We start from the raw sequence: 19,712 nt of genomic DNA, 5'->3' as shown, positions 1-19,712 counted from the left end.
TAAGTGGTACCTATCTTAAATTAGATTTCTCGCCTTTTGCCAGTCAAGGAGTCACGAGGACATAAATTTTTTTCATTTCGAAACCGTTTGGTAGTATTGGCCGACTATAAATTTATATGGCTTATAGTCCTTCGGTATCATTCATTCATCTGCGAGGGGATTACGACACGGTATAAATCGAGAAGCGCCCCCTCAGCTGGAACCGACACCAAGACGTTATTTATAATGCTGTCGATTTATACTATATTTCCTTTAAGTGTCAAGACTAGACATACAATATTTTTTCCAAAAATGAATAATGGAACGCAGACGTTGTGTGAAACATGTTAACATTTGCATTCGAATGCTGGAAAATTTCTTTGAAAATTGATGTCTTTAAAGAAATTCGATTCAATTCAAGTTCCATACCCAAATAAAATAAAATGATCTCAATTTATTTCTTTACAATAAGAAATTTCGAAAGATAAAGGCAAAGATGTGAATTTTTGCATACTGTACATTACATAAATTGAACTCAATCGTAACAGAACTTATCCTTTTAGAATTGAGTTCTTTCAGACATCAAGAGGCATACCGTCTTGCAGTCACCTACAACCTCTAATTTGTACTCCAGGAATGATAATTTTCTTACCTATCTGGTTCTCTTTACAAAAGTTTAATGCATTTTAAAGTAGATCGGGGATTTGAATTAAGTTTTACGTTTCAGGCATACTGTACTTTGCATAGGGAAACAATAGGCACTGGACTATTAAAAGCGCCGTTTTCCAAAAAGAATCACCTTGAAAGTCGTTTGCTATTTGTTTTTCCACTTGTTCGTTGAAGATTCACTTCTACTATGTGTCCCAGCACACGTTTTTACAAGTTTACTGCAAATTATGATTTGGTTTTTACACAAACCGCAAACAGAGGCAGTGATGCCCAGCCGCGTAGAGAGCAGAGGTAAGAAAACAACAGCTGAGCACAGCACACGCCGCCGGGACTCTAGCGGATTCCCCGCTCGTCGCGTAGCTGCGCATTATATCCATCTGATACAGGCGTTGCCCTCTCTTCACAGCCGCCAGCCTTACTCTCCCTCCACCGCTGCCGCCTCTGACCACGCGATATACCATCTACCCCCTCTAGAAGTTTCACTTCAATAAATTACGTTTAACCCCAATATTGCTTTGGTTAAACAACTGATTACAAAATAGGAGGTGAACGATCAATAGTTTTCTTAACTTTTGGGATCCAGTTTTTTAGGCCTCCTTTGTTGATTAAGTGTCTGTTAAGTATTTATATACCCACGCAATAAAAAACATTGTTTGACGAAATGCATAATTATTTTAGGCCTCCTTTGCTGATTAAGTGTCTGTTAAGTATTTATATACCCACGCAATAAAAAACATTGTTTGACGAAATGCATAATTATTTTATTTTTTTACATGGAATTCTACTTACCTATTATTTACTGCATTCGCCTTCTTTGGGAAACTCTGAAAGTTTTATGATAAATGACACGTGGGATTTTCCGTTCACGTTCGTGTTAAATTTATACGGGCGATAAATTTTACTTAAAACTACAGTCGCCTGCGGGTTTAGAGGCATTTTTTCTTCGCGTGTTCCCGTCATTATCCCGGCCGTAATTTAATTTATACGTTCCAAGGCCCGAAAATATTTAGTTAAACATGGGGGTCGAAGACGTGCATTTGTTCTTATTTTGTGCCTTTTCCGTCTTGTCGTTGCTTTGGTATATTTACCTGCTTTCGAAGGGAGGTCTCTAAAGCAAACGGCGCACTCCCGGGCAAATCAGTATTGATATCTTATCTACGTACAAGGTTTTCCTTGCTTCTCTTCCTTTTTAAGTCTTATTTCCTTTTAGCGTTGCTTTTGGAACCGATGTCGAACCTATTTTTGCTTTTATCCGTTGCACTTTAACATGCAAACACACTGCTTTTACATCTAAATTTCAAAAAGGAAATCTCCCTACATTCAAGGGTGCATGACGTGACGACACATTTTAACAAAATAAAATAGAGCAAGATAACTTCTGAACTGCTTCAGTAACAGTCAAAAGATAGATTCTTATTAATGTTTCACTCTATCGGAACTAATGACTTTCGGTCTAAAAGTAGTACTCTAGAACTTGCAATTGTCGTTTGCTAAATGTTAAAACATGAATTTTGATTTGTCTTTATTTTCTGTTGCAGGATCGGTTCAAATTTACAATACTGAATGCAGTTCTGGTGGCTAAGAACGGAGATCTGGCCGCTTTGGTTGATTCAGAAGCGCGAGTTATGTTGTTGTACTGTACTCGTGAAGAGGCGAAAGAAATTCTCAAAGCCGCTCGGGAATTCCATTTGACTGGAGAGAACTATGTTTGGGTTGTCACCCAGAGTGTTATCGAAAACCCACAGTCGGCATCCGGCCAATTCCCTGTTGGTATGCTAGGTGAGTAAATTTTCCTATTATAAGATACGTCGATAACTAAATTAGTTGCACGTATCTAATACCAACGTACGTAGTTCGCCGGAACAAACTAAAATCGGACCGGTTTCAATTACTGAGTTTCTGTTTGCTTAGCTAAGCACTTGGCAAATACGTTCATCCTAAATCAACCTATACCTAACATTACAATCAATACAACACAAATACATACACATGTCTATACATAATATTATTATATGAGGGTAGGGAGTGACTAAAACATTTACTGGCTCGTGTTGATAATTAGGGTTCGTTTGTATATTGTTTGCCTTATTNACAAATTCTGTTCTCTCAATTGTTCTCTCTTCCTTTATTGATATGATAGGAGAAAAATTCGGAAATCCGTCCGGGAATCTACTACTGACTTCATTTTATATACATACAGGGTGTAAATGAATTTGGAGAATCGCATTGTGATTAGTTTGCAGTCAAGGGGATGTATGGTTTACAACCCTCCTCGTATACTACTATATAAATATAAATAAAGATTAACCCCTGTTACTATGGCAGCCGAAATACTGTAGAGTATGTTGGGTTGCAGTCAAGGGGGGGTGAATGGTTCATAATCCTCATAGTTATACTACTATCGTAGAAAAATATAAATGCTTCTTGTTGTTTTTTGTTTGTTACTGCTTTTCTTTTAGCCCCTAGAAATAAACAAATAATGAAAGAACCTGTACAAAAAACAAGACACGTACTTTATTTAGTCTTATAGTCTCGTATAAATGTTGTATATATGGCGTTAATTGTTTCCCTTTTCGTTGTTTGACTTCGGCGAAATTTAGAAAGGGGGTTGTTCAGTGTAAACGTTTGTTCCTTGCCAGATTTCTCCACGATAAAACTGGTACGTGACATGGCGCACCAGAAGTGGTAAAAATAAAGATATTATCGCCTACACGTGCGCCATATTAGAGAGAAACTTTCTGGCTTGTTTGACTGAAATGACGAATGGTGTTTGTGATAACAAACAAACCATGAATGCCGATTCGCTTTTTGTAATTTACGTTTATCTTTAATGAACAACTTTTACCCTGAGGTATTTCCCTTTTTTTTACTGTTTGTGAACCATTATAAATTAGAATTCGTATCTCCAAAACTTTGACCTCCACCGCCGATGCGATAAATCTACTAATTCTTGAATCCTAATTAACTTAATGTTTAATTTGTACAAGACTTTTAAATTCAAATATCTAAAAATAATAATTGGTTTCCATAAATATCTAATGTGTTCATTATCGTAAGGATAATTTTTCTGTAAGGAAATGTTATTTCAATTTTGGGATTATTTCCGGGGCTAATATCAGGACCTGAAATTTTTGGTCCCCTCAGCACCTCTTCTGCTTTGTTTTATTTAACAGAAATGAAAAATTTGTGTTCTAATTCAGCTTTAAGATTGTCTGCAGTATTAAAATTCATTTGGTCATAAAAACTTCTCGTATTCATTTATTTAGCAGAGACAACCCAGAATTTATTTCGACCCTGGTGCTCGTTTAAAGACAGCGATCTGTTAAATTTTTTTATGTACAGCTCCATTAATTTTTTGGAGTTGTTCTAATAAAAAGAAGAGTCCCCACGGAAGTTCAATGGTTTGCTTTTTGGTTTTTCTGGCGGTGCAGATAATATCTATGCAAATTTATGTGGAAAATAAATATACGTTGTAGAAACAAAGTGCTTGGGGTTCCACGTGAATTGTAATTAATTCTTCCTTCAGTTATTTCATTCAAACGAAATAAAGTAAGCGCAGGTTTGAATCTGATCCTTATTTAGATTAGATGCTGTGAATTATTAATTATATGTAGGTAGTAGATAAAAAAATTAATTTTGTTATGAAGTCATTTTTACCCTATTTTAACAGTAAAACTTTCAAGATTATTCGATTACCAAATTAGTAAATTATTAATATTTCTAATAGACGGTCCGAAGCGGTTGTACATTTTTGCTCTATTTCGTAGTGTCGAGAATTGAAGGTACAATTCCCTGAAGTCGATACATTTGGCACTTATCGAAACTGACGCCTAGGGCGCTAATTAATGTCAGCGGCGTTAATGGTTTATTGATTTAGAGCAGAGTCAATAGAAATGCTTGATAAATACTCGTAAAATGTTGTGGTTACGTATTCTACAGATATAAATGAAAACAGAATGTCAATCCCAAACAATTAGAGAAAAGGACCTTCCTAGACATTATTTAATCCTACAGTAAGTACTGCAGATGACATAAGCTGCTCTGTCTGCACTTATTCAAATTAGATTGCGCTTGTAGAAATTTGGTACAGCATTGGTAATTATCGGAGTATAGCGTTCAAAGAATTCGAACTGATAAAAAGGATTAAGTCTTAATTGGCGTACAGTGACGAAGCAATAATTAAACGGATTATGCGCTATGCCTTTCGACCGCATTCGACGTACAATTTACATGTAAAATTACTTGAAACGTAGGGTAGCTTAAGTAAATCTACGAGATTGCAAGGATTTCTCCAAGCTGTTTCCGCGATAAGCGACGTTCTTTGCCGACGAAACACATTAAACTGATCGAACTGGAAGGACACTGAAACTGAACCATTTATAAAAACTAGTTTAAAAGTAAATTAGTAATCCTTCCAAAACAATTTTTTGACATATTTACCGTAATGTAAACTGTTTTAAGTATCGTTTTGAAAACGGTCCCTTCTTATTTTCCGAATAACAATGAAGTTGGCTTTCTTAATTTGTCAATTTTTTCATTACATTCTCCCATGAAAGCAGCCGAAGAGATAAGATCGCCACTGCGTCGTGAGATTTTTTGTCACTTTTCTCACTCCTGATTAATGGCAAGCTTTATAAGAGTTTTCCTTTTTACGTGCTCCAAGCAGCGATGAAATCCTATAAATGTTTCGTGAAAGAAATCCTTCCTAGAGAAACACAAAGGAAAATTTCTTTGTAATCCTTTTAGTGAACTTGGAACCTAAATAACTGACTTTATCGACCTCATAAAAGCGCGAGATCGGGAGAACTACTATCCGTCTTGATCAAAACAAATTCTGTTCTCTCAATTGTTCTCTCTTCCTTTATTGATATGATAGGAGAAAAATTCGGAAATCCGTCCGGGAATCTACTACTGACTTCATTTTATATACATACAGGGTGTAAATGAATTTGGAGAATCGCATTGTGAGTACAGCAGCGTAGTTAAGGAATTAAATTAACAAAATTGGAAAGAAAACCACGACAAGTTACAATTCGAAGCCGGTCCTGTGCGTGATTTGGCAACGTGGATGTAGTACTACTGAATCGTTGAGTACAAACTGCCTAAAAAATTGAGTAGTAACACATGGATGAAATGTACGCTAAACAATGTCGGTTGTCCAACGCATAAAAGAAACATAAACAACAACTTACTGCTTACTGACGCCTTTATGACGTCCGGGGATAAAAAAGTTTGAATTTTGTCGACTGTTCTTTATAGAAATGTGAATTTAGGGATTTTGTTGACCTATCACCGAAAATCGTTGTTATTTATTAGTGGATCACTCTGTAGGTTTTTGGATATTTTAGTGCTACTTCAAACTATTAATATTCTAATCCATCGCGGTTCATTAAGAAGGAAGTTTAGATCCGGAAATAAAGCTATTTTGACTCAATTTTCTCCTAAAACGAACCTTTATCCATAAAGTAAGAGATTACCCGTGGGTCTTGAGCAACATGGCCATGATGGGGTATCCTTCAGGAAGCAAATTTCGCACGACTGCTTTTTAAATCTCTTTCCGACTAAGACAGATGGGACTTCAGTCGACTTTGCGACGCTTTATAGTTACTCCTACAACTTTACTACCTACCTTACATATTCATCTCAGGAAGTCGAGCTAATAAAATAAAGTGAACTTTCCTACTTATATTTGTATTTACATATTTATTTCTTATATTTTACGTGGGCAAAAACTAACTTTCCTCTACTTAACAACAGTAAAAAGAACACCCTTTGATTAGTCAGTTTTTGATATATACTTATATGCTCAATGGGTCATTTTCGAAATTCTTTTTCTACTTGTATATTATTTTCGAGACATAAGGATCATTTTCAGGATTGTTCATTTTCTAGTAATCCTCATGACTAGGTACAAAGTGCTCGCATTTCAAAGAGAGACAAATCCTACTTTCGTGATTTGTCTTGCTTTGTTTGTGAGAATGCGTCCGTTTTCTGTTCTGACGATGTCAAAAGGGAAATATCTAAAATATTTCTGTATTCGACAATGGTAGTAGATTGTTGGGAAATGGCAGTTTCCGGTGTCCGACATTCGACATCAATTGCGGTCTCTACTTATTGATTCGACCCTATTCAAAACACCAAATGATGAAGGGTGGCTATCGCTATTTGCTTTTAAACTTATTCGCGTCAGCATTTTCTTTAAAAGGGCCATACGTTTTTATTAACCTAATTTTTCCCAATTTATATAAAACCAATAAAGTTTTTATACCATATTTTTTATACCGTTTTTTAAGACCTAATATGCATGGTGTTTCTGAAATAAGTAGGAAGCTTTGAAGGATGTTAACTAGGTGTAATAGGAAATCGCATGGTGAGCAAAGCAGTGTGGTTAAGGGACAAAAAGAAATTGCAAGAGAACCAGACAAAGTTGCGATTCGAAGCCGGCCCTGGACGTGAATTAGCAACATATAAAGAACTGTGATGACTATGCAGCTAAAGTAAATATCAACAGCTGTCTACTACGCTACAATACATAATTAGACGTCCATTACGATAACAATTAAATAAATTACTACTATGCACTATTTTGCACTGACCTATGACACTGACACACCGACCTACTTCTTATAACTTTGATCGTCTACTTAAGTAATACGAGCTTACAACGCCAAAAGAACAAACCACTATTCTAGGCTGATTGTAAACATAAACATCGTCAATCACACTTAATCTAATCTAACAAATAACAAACAATACCATACCTAATAAACAAAAACTTTATCTTCATTGGCGAGTGTACATACTACTACATCCTGATGTTTCTAAAAATTACAAACGTATTTAATGATTCTCAAACGTTTTCTAAATTTGTTTTTTAAGGGTTTAATGAAGTAAAAGTGAAATTGTTTGTTTCAGGTGTACATTTTGACACAACTAGCGCATCTCTTGTCAACGAAATCACCACGGCAATAAAAGTGTATGCTTACGGAGTTGAAGGTTTTATCAATGACCAGAAGACCGATAACTGGTCACTTAACACGCAGTTATCCTGCGACGGTCCTGGAGTTGCTCGATGGGACACCGGAGACAGATTTTTTCGCCACTTAAGAAACGTGACCATCGAATCGGAACTGATGGGAAAGCCACCCATAGAATTCACCCCAGACGGGGTTCTAAAAGCGGCCGAGTTGAAAATTATGAACTTACGACCTGGAGTCAGCAAACAACTGGTCTGGGAAGNAGAGACAAATCCTACTTTCGTGATTTGTCTTGCTTTGTTTGTGAGAATGCGTCCGTTTTCTGTTCTGACGATGTCAAAAGGGAAATATCTAAAATATTTCTGTATTCGACAATGGTAGTAGATTGTTGGGAAATGGCAGTTTCCGGTGTCCGACATTCGACATCAATTGCGGTCTCTACTTATTGATTCGACCCTATTCAAAACACCAAATGATGAAGGGTGGCTATCGCTATTTGCTTTTAAACTTATTCGCGTCAGCATTTTCTTTAAAAGGGCCATACGTTTTTATTAACCTAATTTTTCCCAATTTATATAAAACCAATAAAGTTTTTATACCATATTTTTTATACCGTTTTTTAAGACCTAATATGCATGGTATTTCTGAAATAAGTAGGAAGCTTTGAAGGATGTTAACTAGATGTAATAGGAAATCGCATAGTGAGCAAAGCAGTGTGGTTAAGGGACAAAAAGAAATTGCAAGAGAACTAGACAAAGTTGCGATTCGAAGCCGGCCCTGGACGTGAATTAGCAACATATAAAGAGCGGTGATGACTATGCAGCTAAAGTAAATATCAACAGCTGTCTACTACGCTACAACACATAATTAGACGTCCATTACTATACCAATTAAATAAATTACCACTATGCACTATTTTTTACTGACCTATGACACTGACACACTGACCTACTTCTTATAACTTCGATCGTCTACGTAATACGAGCTTACAACGCCAAAAGAACAAACCACTACTCTAGGCTGATTGTAAACATAAACATCGTCAATCACACTTAATCTAATCTAACAAATAACAAACAATACCATACCTAATAAACAAAAACTTTATCTTCATTGGCGAGTGTACATACTACTACATCCTGATGTTTCTAAAAATTACAAACGTATTTAATGATTCTCAAACGTTTTCTAAATTTGTTTTTTAAGGGTTTAATGAAGTAAAAGTGAAATTGTTTGTTTCAGGTGTACATTTTGACACAACTAGCGCATCTCTTGTCAACGAAATCACCACGGCAATAAAAGTGTATGCTTACGGAGTTGAAGGTTTTATCAATGACCAGAAGACCGATAACTGGTCACTTAACACACAGTTATCCTGCGACGGTCCTGGAGTTGCTCGATGGGACACCGGAGACAGATTTTTTCGCCACTTAAGAAACGTGACCATCGAATCGGAACTGATGGGAAAGCCACCCATAGAATTTACCCCAGACGGGGTTCTAAAAGCGGCCGAGTTGAAAATTATGAACTTACGACCTGGAGTCAGCAAACAACTGGTCTGGGAAGAGGTAAGATATCTTTCATAAAATGTTTTTCTAATCGTAGATAAATAAAGTAGAAAATTCACCCCAATTACCCCTAATATAATTTTACTGAACGGACACGTGTTTCGCCCACTTCAAACGTGGAAAAGTCTAAACAATTGTTAGAGTCTTCTTTAAAAGTGTAAACGTTCAATTTATGTTTTTCTTTACATTATAAACAATTCATATTAGGACTTTCTGTTTATTGAGCATTTAGTGTTTTAGTTATAATAAGACAACTCAAATTTATTATCAATACATTACAAAAGTCAGTCAGATATGCGTCAGCAAAACGGTTTTATCGCCCTTGTCATCAGTGCTAAAGATAATTAATTGTCAGTCTGATCTTTTAGTCCCGTTTTAAATTAATTACAATTCTAGCACTGCCTGATGAAGGATTTTAGTAGGAGTTGGTGATTATTCTTAGCAAGTGCCGGGGGTTTTATGAGAGAAGAGAAATTTCAGACATTTTTTAGGAAACTTAATGAAGTCTTATCTAACTACTCATATTAAATTTGTAGAGATGAGATGACGTTTTAGTTTGAACAGCTTCTACATGAACTATGTTGAAGTGCTAGAATTGTACATTAATTTAAAAATCCAATATGTATCTATAGGGTTGTTCGGAAAGTCATTTCGTTTTTTTTTTGTGGAAATGAAAGACAGTTTTCGTATAATAAACAAATACTTTATTAAATTATATATTGACCGTTCTGGTCCAACACCTTTTGCCATCTTTCTGGTAGTAGCATAATTCCACGCTCATAAAATTTTTGGTCTTTGCTGGCAAAAAACTGATCGAGGAGGTTTTTGACCTCCTCATTTGAGGTGAAGGTTTTACCGTCTAAAAAATTTTGGAGTGACCGGAACAAATAATAATCCGATGGTGCCAGGTCTGGAGAATATGGTGGGTGTAGCATTGTATCCCATTCAAGCTGTAAAAGCTTTTGGCGAGTGACCAAACTTGTGTGAGGTCTCGCGTTGTCTTGGTGAAACACTACACCTTTCCTGTTGATTAGTTCTGACCTTTTCTGTTGAAGTGCATCATTCAGTTTGTCCAGCTGATGACAGTAGACTTCCGAATTAATCGTTGTGTTATCCGGTAAAAGCTCAAAAAAAACGATTCCTTTAAAATCCCACCAAACAGACAGCATCACCTTTTTTTGGTGAATATCGGCTTTGGAAATGGTTTGAGCCGGTTCATCTTTTTTGCTCCATGACCTCTTGCGTTTGACGTTGTTGTAGACAACCCAATTTTAATTAAATCCTCTGTCGGGAAAAAACGAAATGACTTTCCGAACAACCCTATAGATTTTCTACGGTATTTGTCTGAAACTAAACAGTTTTCATCGTTACAAAATAACCGTGCAAATTGGTTACAAAAAAAATTTACTTGTTTCAGATAGGGGTCTGGAAATCGTGGGAATCTGAAGGATTAGACATAAAAGACATTGTTTGGCCCGGAAACAGCCACACGCCTCCCCAGGGAGTGCCCGAAAAATTCCATTTGAAAATCACATTTTTGGAAGAGCCACCTTACATTCTTCTGACCCCTCCTGATCCTGTCAGCGGCAAATGCTCCATGGATCGGGGTGTTCTTTGTAGGGTAGCCACAGACGCTGTTATGGCCGAGTAAGTAGCAGAAATAATTGTTTTAATAATATAATAATTGCTGCGGATTTTGATGCTATCAAAAAAAAAGTCTATGTAAGTTATGCTATGAGATAGTCAAGACGAATGATCTCAGCGTTTGTTTATCCTCATTGGCCAGTAAATGAATTAGTGAACAATTAGCAACGTATAGAGAAATTGCGATAACAACTAAGCATCTAAAGTAAATTTCAACAGTTGATTAATATGCTACATTACATTATGTCTATTGCGATAACAATTAGTTAAATAGTTACTGTACGCCATTTTACACTGACCTATGGCACCGATACATTGGCCTACTTTTTATAACTTCGACTGTCTACATACGTAATACGAGCAAAGAACAAAGAACTACTCTACACTGCTTGTAAATCTAAACTAACAAATAACAAAAAATATATGAATACAAAAATCCCACTGAAATACAGAACGGATACTGCTGTAGAAGTACTGTAGAAGTAGAAGCTGATTGAATACGACGTTGCATTGGGGCATTCTTGTGCGTGATCCTACCAGAGCCGGACTGGTCATTACCTGTACTTTCAAATACGTTTTTCTCGAAAACGGTGTGGACTTTCGAACTAGTCCTATCATTTACTTAATTTTCTTGTTTTATGGTGCTGTATCACCTCCTGTAAGCGGCAGGTTCTAATGCTATCAAAAAAATCTATGTAAGTTATGATATNCGCCTCCCCAGGGAGTGCCCGAAAAATTCCATTTGAAAATCACATTTTTGGAAGAGCCACCTTACATTCTTCTGACCCCTCCTGATCCTGTCAGCGGTAAATGCTCCATGGATCGGGGTGTTCTTTGTAGGGTAGCCACAGACGCTGTTATGGCCGAGTAAGTAGCAGAAATAATTGTTTTAATAATATAATAATTGCTGCGGATTTTGATGCTATCAAAAAAAAAGTCTATGTAAGTTATGCTATGAGATAGTCAAGACGAATGATCTCAGCGTTTGTTTATCCTCATTGGCCAGTAAATGAATTAGTGAACAATTAGCAACGTACTTATAGAGAAATTGCGATAATAACTAAGCATCTAAAGTAAATTTCAACAGTTAATTACTATGCTACATTGCATTACGTCCAATGCGATAACAATTAGTTAAATAGCTGCTGTACACCATTTTGCACTGACCTATGGCACTGACACATTGACCTACTTCTTATAACTTCGACTGTTTACATACGTAATACGAGCCTACAACGTTAAAAGAACAAAGAACTACTCTAGACTGGTTGTAAATCTAAACTAACAAACAACAAAAAGTACATGAATATAAAAATACAAAAGAAATACAGAACGGATACTGCTAAGTAGCAGCTGATTGAATGCGACGTTGCATTGGCGCTTTCTTGTGCGTGATCCTACCAGAGCCGGACTTGTCATTGCCTGTACTTTCAAATACGTTTTTATCGAAAATGGTGTGGACTTTCGGAATAGTCCCATCATTTACTTTATTTTATTGTTTTATGGTGCTCTATCACCTCCTGTAAGCGGCAGGTTTTGATGCTATAAAAAAAACATGTTATTATATGAACAATGTGACTGCATTATTTGCAGCGAACAAGTATTCGCTAACTGTTTCAGTAATTACTTTTAAATTGACACATTATTAAAGGATATCGTGGCCTAGTTTCTTTAGAAGACTAATCAGGGCTTACCCAGTACCAAAGATGGAAGGACTTCTAAAGAAGCTTGACCCTCGTGTTAGCGAAACGTTACGAATCAGGGAAACGAAGACCCGAATCAGGGCTGCAGCTGTTCACTTTTAAATTTCTTAATGTCCTTTATTTCGGTTTTAAATCATTTAACACATTCCCAAATTTTTCTAATGTAAAAATATGCCTTTTTTAGAGAGTCTAGCTATTATTCTTTCTAAATATATAAAAGCAAATATCCTTATCATTAACTAGAAGCAATCTTGATGCTAGCTAAATCAGTAATGAATGGTGACATAAACTTGCATGAACTGCAATAATAAAAGTCATAAGCGGCGCACAAGTTGGATAAATGGGTACTATAATTTCTACTAAATTTTATCCGGAAATAACTGCAAAACCTCCAGTACGCCATAAAACCATATTTTATTGTTTCGGTTTGAGCCAATTATGAAATTTATTGTTGGCTGGAAAAGTTGACCTGTACGTTTATTGGTGTAGTCAGTTTGTATTGGTACGATAAACTAAAGTTAATCTTGTCTTTATCGCGCTCAATAACAATACTATAAAAGAGTAAAGTCAATCGAAATGAATCGTTGCGTTCGTAACGAAAATCTTACATCTTATAAATTTGTGGACAAATTAATTTTAATCAGGTTTCTTTCACAATTTTGACCGGTTTATATTGAACAATCCAAAAACTACAAACAGAAAAAAAAAATTTAAGGGTCGTTTGTGCCTCATACTATAAAAATAACCATATGAGTATGAAAAGTATCTTTTGATGTTACAGGCAAACACAATAGACGTGTAAGTGTAATGAATCAAAAACAATTAAGCTTTCTTGAAACTTTTATTTGATACATAAGACCTAATAGACAGGGTGTTTCTGAAATGAGTAGCAAGCTTTGAAAGGCAATAACTACATGCAGTAGGGAATCGTATGGTGAGTAAAGCATTGTGGTTAAAGGACAAAAAGAAATTGTAAGAGAACCAGACGAAGTTGCAATCCGAAGCCGGCCCTGGGCGTGAATTAGCAACGTATAGAGAAATTGTGATAACAAGTAAGCAGCTAAAGTAAATATCAACAGCTGATTACTACGCTACAACACGACGCCCATTCCGATAACAATTAATTAAATAACTACTGTACACTTTTTTGCACTGGCCTATGGCACTGACACATTGACCTACTTCTTATAACTTCGACTGTTTACATATGTAATACGAGCCTACAACGTTAAAAATTAACAAATAACAATAAATATATGAATATAAAAATACCACTGAAATACAGAACGGATACTGCTAAGTAGCAGCTGATTGAATGCGGCGTAGCAGTGTCGCATTCTTCTGCTTGATCATTCCGAGGTCTGGTTGTTGCCTGTGCTTTCAAGTACGTTTTTTTCGAAAACGGTGTGGACTTTTGGACTAGTCCCATTTATTTTATAGTGCCCTATCACACCCTGTAATTCGTAGGTTTTCGAATCTTATGAACGCGAACGAAACATCCGTTGCATTTAACTTCATTTATTTTGACAGTATATTTTTCATCAAAGTCGAGCGTGATGACGCCTGTTTCCTGTTAATCGTCGCTATAATAATCGATAAAAATGGGTCATGTCTATGAACTNTTGTTGTCGTTAAATAGAGTGAGCGTGACGCTATATAGAGTGTAATATTGTATAGAAAAAAATGTAAACCAACCAAAGTCAAGCAATTTCGATGTTTTAAGGAGTTTGTCGTTATATCGAGTGACGTTATAAAGAGTTTACATTGTATATTGAAACAATCTTTTGAAAAGGAAATAACGTACTCCAATGCGAATGAATTCGTAACATGACTGTAAATTTAATAAAGCAAGCATCCTTTTATCTACACAATTTACAAGATTCCAATTTTAGTTCGTATACTGATGGTTCCAAGAAACTACTATATCTGTTAGATGTCTGTTCAAGAAATGCTGAAGATGGAATCGCTACGTTTCTATATATTTTGCGTATAGTCTTGAGCAATACATATACCTATATTTTGAATTCTTGGACGATCTATAACGGCGCTTCAACAATTTTTGATGTACAGAGGGTGTTTTCCAATTGCATCTCAATATCTCACGGTACATTTGAGAAATATTAGACAAAAAAGGGTTATTTAAGCGTAGGTTCTCAAATGTTTCCTTTTCCAAATACGGAGCGTTTGGTTTTTTGTTTAATTTTTATTATATGTTTTATTGTGTAACATTCATTAGTTGTTTGACTGTAAAACTTATTAAACCTGCCTCTTTTCGAAGAATCTTGCAATGAATTTTGTACTAGGGAAAGAGCGAATATAAAGATAGGAGACGAAAAATTAGAAGTAGTGGCTGATTTTAGATACCTAGGAAGTCAGATAAGTGAGGATGGAAGGAGTAGTAGGGATATAAAGCAGAGGATAGCGCAAGGTCGTGTCGCCGAAAAGAAAAGGTTAGAATTGTTCGAAATGTGGTGTTACAGGCGAATGATGAGGATACCGTGGATAAAGAATGTTAGAAGGGGTGGGAGAACAGAGGGCGCTATGGAAGTCATTAAGAAATTAGGCTAAATGGTTGGTAGGACACCTTCTTAGGCGTGAAGGACTAGCTATGAGACATATTAGAATCTGAAACAGGAGTTAACCCGTAGGAAAAATTTCCATTCTATTTCCATTAAAAAAATGCCATTTTATTACCACTGATAATAATTAATGGTAATAAATGGAGAATTGCCAATGGGATGAATGGAATTTCCACTAGAATTCTATTCATCCCATTGGCAATTCTCCATTTATTACCACTGATAATAATTAAATGGCATTATACTGGTATGCAAGGAACGAAAAAGTAGAGAAAGAGCGAATATAAAGATAGGAGACGAAAAATTAGAAGAAGTGGCTGATTTCAGGTATCTATAGGCAGTCCGATAAGTCAGGACGGAAGGAGTAGTGGGGATATAAAACAGAGGGTAGTGCATGGTCGAGTCGCCTTCAATAAAAAGAAGTCCTTCTATGCTCGCGAATGATTAATTTAGAAATTCGAAAAGGATTGCTAAAGGTGTGTTGTTGGAGCGCGGCGCTGTGCAGGTGCGAAACATGGACGGTGGGCGCGGCGGAAAAGAAAACGTTACAAGCAAGAGAAGGTTCGAAATGAAGAGATAGTAGAAGGAATAGGAGAACAGAGAACTCAATGGATGTCAATGGAATATAGGCGAGATAGGTTNTAAATAGAATTTATAAATTTTGCGTTGGTTCCCATTGAAAATCAATGGAAACTTTTCCTATGTAAATATTAATGAAATTATATTGTAAATGGAAACAATTGTTTTTCCATTTATGCCAAATGGTTTTGAATGGAATTTACAAATTTTCCCTTGATTCCCATTGACGTTCAATGGAAATTTTTCCTACGGGAAGAGTAGAGGTAGAGGTTTACAAGTATTTAAGGATGTGGGATGTGGTCGTTTTAGGGAAATGCAGAGTTTTTTGAAAAAGTCATCAGTATTCGAGAAACGTTCCTTAGGTTACTATTTTGCGATTGGATAATTGTTTAGTAAATGTTATATAACGTCTTCGTTTGTTAAAGATTAATTAAGATAACTTTCAGCTCTTAATAGTTAGTTGTTAACTTCTGTGTGTTATTAATTAATAATTCAATTAAGTTGCTTAATAATACCGCCTTTCGAGAAGCAGAGAAAACTAACTCCTTAATTTGTTAAATATATAATAAAGATACATGCAGGAAGCCAGATAATTTAGTCCTACTTGCAAAGTCTTCGGTTGCTATAGCGCTAAACTTCCTCTTACCTTATTTAAGTAATTAACTAACAATAATGCTCCTTATGTTAATATACAATTTCCGAGAAGCAATATCACATAATATTGTTCAGTAGGCGCGTATATTAATCTAAATTATTATTGGAAAGGCAAAGGAAAATGATACGCAAAACTTTTGCAAATGTCTAAATTAATAGAGAGATCAAAATCAATGATAATACATGTGCTCTACGTTTCAATCTGTTAAACAAGCTGTTTAACTCATTCTGAAGCAATACCCTTTTTCATAGTGCTTTTCAAATTTTCCTTACTTTTCCTTGCACTTTACTATTTTCTTTTACACATTTATACATACAATTATCATCATCATCATCATAAGGTGGTCAGTCCTAAGATTGGTTGGACCCGCACCTCCGCTCTTTCCTACCCTGGGCTAATCTTCACATTTCCCCAAAACTATAACAACCCACATCCTTAACTACTTGCGAACAGTAATCCAATCTAGGCCTACCTCTACTCCTCCTAATTTACATTTCTGCCTCTAATATGTCTCTGACTAGACCTTCATGCCTCAGAATGTGTCCTACCTATTTTTTAGTTTTCGTTCTCTGTTCTTCTACTCTTTCTAATATTTCTTCATTTCTGACGTTCTCAATATTTTATCATCATCATAAGGTCGTTAGTCCTAAGACTGGTTGGACACGTACCTCCACTTTTTCTTATCCTGAGCTAAACTTCGCATTTCCTTAAAACTAGAACAACCCACATCCTTAACTATTTGGGAACAGTAATCTAATCTAGGTCTACCTCTACCCCTCCTAACTCCCGTTTATGCCTCTAATATGTCTCTGACTAGACCTTCATGCCTGAGTAGGTGCCCTACTAACCTAACTCGTCTATTTCTTATTGACTTCCATAGAATCCTCTGTTCTCCTATTCTTTCTAATACCCCTTCATTTCTAACCTTCTCTATCCACTCTATCCTCATCATTCGCCCTTAACACCACACTTCGAATGCTTCTAACCTTTTATTTTCCACCAGCGTCCACCGTCCATGTTTCGCACCCGTACAACGCTGCGCTCCAAACATTCACCTTTAACAATCTTAAAATCATCCACTTCTTTTAATTTTCTACAGTATCTATGAATATAAAAACGTTCTAAGAAATGCTTCTTTCTGTATTTTTTACTTTTGAAGGGACACCTCTGAGTTAATATTACGATTTACTGCCCTAAAACAACAGCATTTGTAACATGCTACAATATTTAGTTTTCGTCTCTCTGAGTATGGTAGAACTTGGGTTAAACAGAGCTCAAAAACTTCCACCGGGTACAGAAAGCTTACACGTTTTACAATGTTTGTATAAAGTGAACTAAAGGCTCTCATCCTCATGCATGCGATGTATATCAAAGCATGTTAAACATACTCCAGTAAAGTCTGATAATGCAGGTCTTTAGTCAGGGCGTAAGCCGACAGTATCGCGGACTGCCAACGGCTTATGTCTACCACCGGAATTTAAAATAACTACGAAAGAAAATATTTGTTTTAGAAGGTATTGTATCCGTTGATAGCATGGGAGAACTAAAACTATAATACAAGACAAACTTCTATATCCATTATAGGTATAGTCGGTACGAATCAATCTAAAAACCGTTTACAACCGCTTGAATTATTTTCAAATAAAACAAATTAAGCGGTAGCTTGAGTGAGCAAAGACAGAACACTGATTCTTTCAGTCGTAGACGTTACAAGGGTTGAAATAAAGTGTTAGCATCAGAGCTCCATCAGGGTTTAGGTAGGACAACCATGTTGGGGCTAAATGGGGATTGAAATAGGGTATCCAGATAAAGTCGACATCGGTCTTAATAGGGCATGTTGTAAAAGGGTTTAGATGATAGGTCCTGTAACATTCCTGCTGAAAAATATTATGTTCTATACGCGCCTGTAATTGGGTAGATACTTAATTATAATTAAAAGTCAAGTTTTTGTCATTTATAGAAAATCGTGGCCCTTTATCTGAAACAATTTCATTGCACGAATTCCTCAGATTAGTTCTCGTAATTGATTAATTACGTAATATTGTAATTAATTAGTTAAAACACTTTACAGCTCGAAACTCGCGTTAATTAGAAACGATAAACTATACAAACAAATCCTGATTTCTACCTAATGACTTTACCGAGTGCTTTCTACTTTTATATTTGTTGAACACACGCTCTGCAGTTACAGCCTTGTTTGTTTTCGAACAGGGTAAAAGTTAAAAAAACTTTTCGTCTCTATCAGAAAGTTGAATCGCATCTGTTACATGGTTATTGATAACGAGTTTTTCATTCTGGTATTGATAAAAACAAAAAGAGCAGATGATCTAAGTTATTAATTCAAAACGGGAACAAAAATTTTAAAGAAATTACAACAGAACGTGCCTATTGCATTTGTTTTTAAATTTATATGGTTTATTTTTTCTCCTGCCGTTCTATCCGGCGGTCGTCCGATTCCGATGAGTGTGCGCTTACCTTTATTACCTATATCGATCGGTATACAAGAAAAATATGTTGTGTTATCCTTGTTCGCTGTGCATTTGGCCAAAATATACATAAAGTAATATGATTTTCAAGACTTTTATGGCTAAACGTTTTGTTACATTATGTCTAGTACTTTACGACCAGAATTTAAACCAAAAGAATTTGCAGGATCTTGTTGGATGTTGCAACTGATATTTAAATTAAATTTTGTTGTTATTCTACGGGGTTTTCCAGTCCTTCTTTTGTTTCGTTTCTTATAAACTCTTTGTTCCAGGGTCAACATAAGTCAAGTTCACCGTAATGGAAGTTTCTACCAGTGTTGTTCCGGTTTCTGCATCGATCTGCTGGAAAAGTTTTCCGAAGAATTAGGATTTACGTACGAATTAGTTCGTGTCGAAGACGGTAAATGGGGTGTCAATGAAAACGGAAAATGGAATGGACTCATTGCTGATTTAGCTAATAGAAAGACGGACATGGTCATGACATCGCTGACTATCAATGCTGAACGAGAGGCAGCGGTAAGTAGTCCAGTAATTAGTAGATAGAATTAACAATAGATAAGGAAATCTACTAATAGGAGAAATTATCTGGTTATAAAATTATGATAACAATAAGAAAGTTTATTTGGAAACCCTAGACAAAAATTTTTAGTCTCTCAGAGTCTTTCAGAGTCTTATAGCGTCTCTGAGAGCGTCTCTCGCAGTCTTTCGCAGTCTCTCAGTTATTGCCTAGGTGTTTTTATGGATCTCTCACAGTCTCTGTATGAGAGACTCGAACGATAAAATTGTTAATTCAGAGATTCGAATCTCTCACAGAGAGACTCAACGAATAAAACTGAAAAATTGAGAGACTCGAGTCTCTCGTAGAAAGACTGG

General features: G+C 35.9%; 1 protein-coding gene across 1 annotated transcript in view; it reads left to right on the top strand.

Moving 5' to 3' along the window:
* LOC108734469 (glutamate receptor ionotropic, NMDA 2B) overlaps positions 1–19,712 on the top strand; it is a 114,447-nt gene that overhangs the window by 69,571 nt on the left and 25,164 nt on the right. The window contains exons 4-7 of the mRNA XM_025981139.1: positions 2,187–2,427; positions 8,868–9,193; positions 10,611–10,840; positions 19,112–19,355. Of these exons, the coding sequence (XP_025836924.1) occupies positions 2,187–2,427; positions 8,868–9,193; positions 10,611–10,840; positions 19,112–19,355 (1,041 nt within the window). The remainder of the gene's footprint in view (positions 1–2,186; positions 2,428–8,867; positions 9,194–10,610; positions 10,841–19,111; positions 19,356–19,712) is intronic.

The sequence above is a fragment of the Agrilus planipennis genome, unplaced genomic scaffold (genome assembly GCF_000699045.2).
Source record: "Agrilus planipennis isolate EAB-ADULT unplaced genomic scaffold, Apla_2.0 scaffold1, whole genome shotgun sequence".
Lineage (NCBI taxonomy): Eukaryota > Metazoa > Arthropoda > Insecta > Coleoptera > Buprestidae > Agrilus > Agrilus planipennis.
The sequence above is the reverse complement of the archived record's forward strand: the minus strand, read 5'-3'. Positions and strand labels throughout refer to the sequence as shown.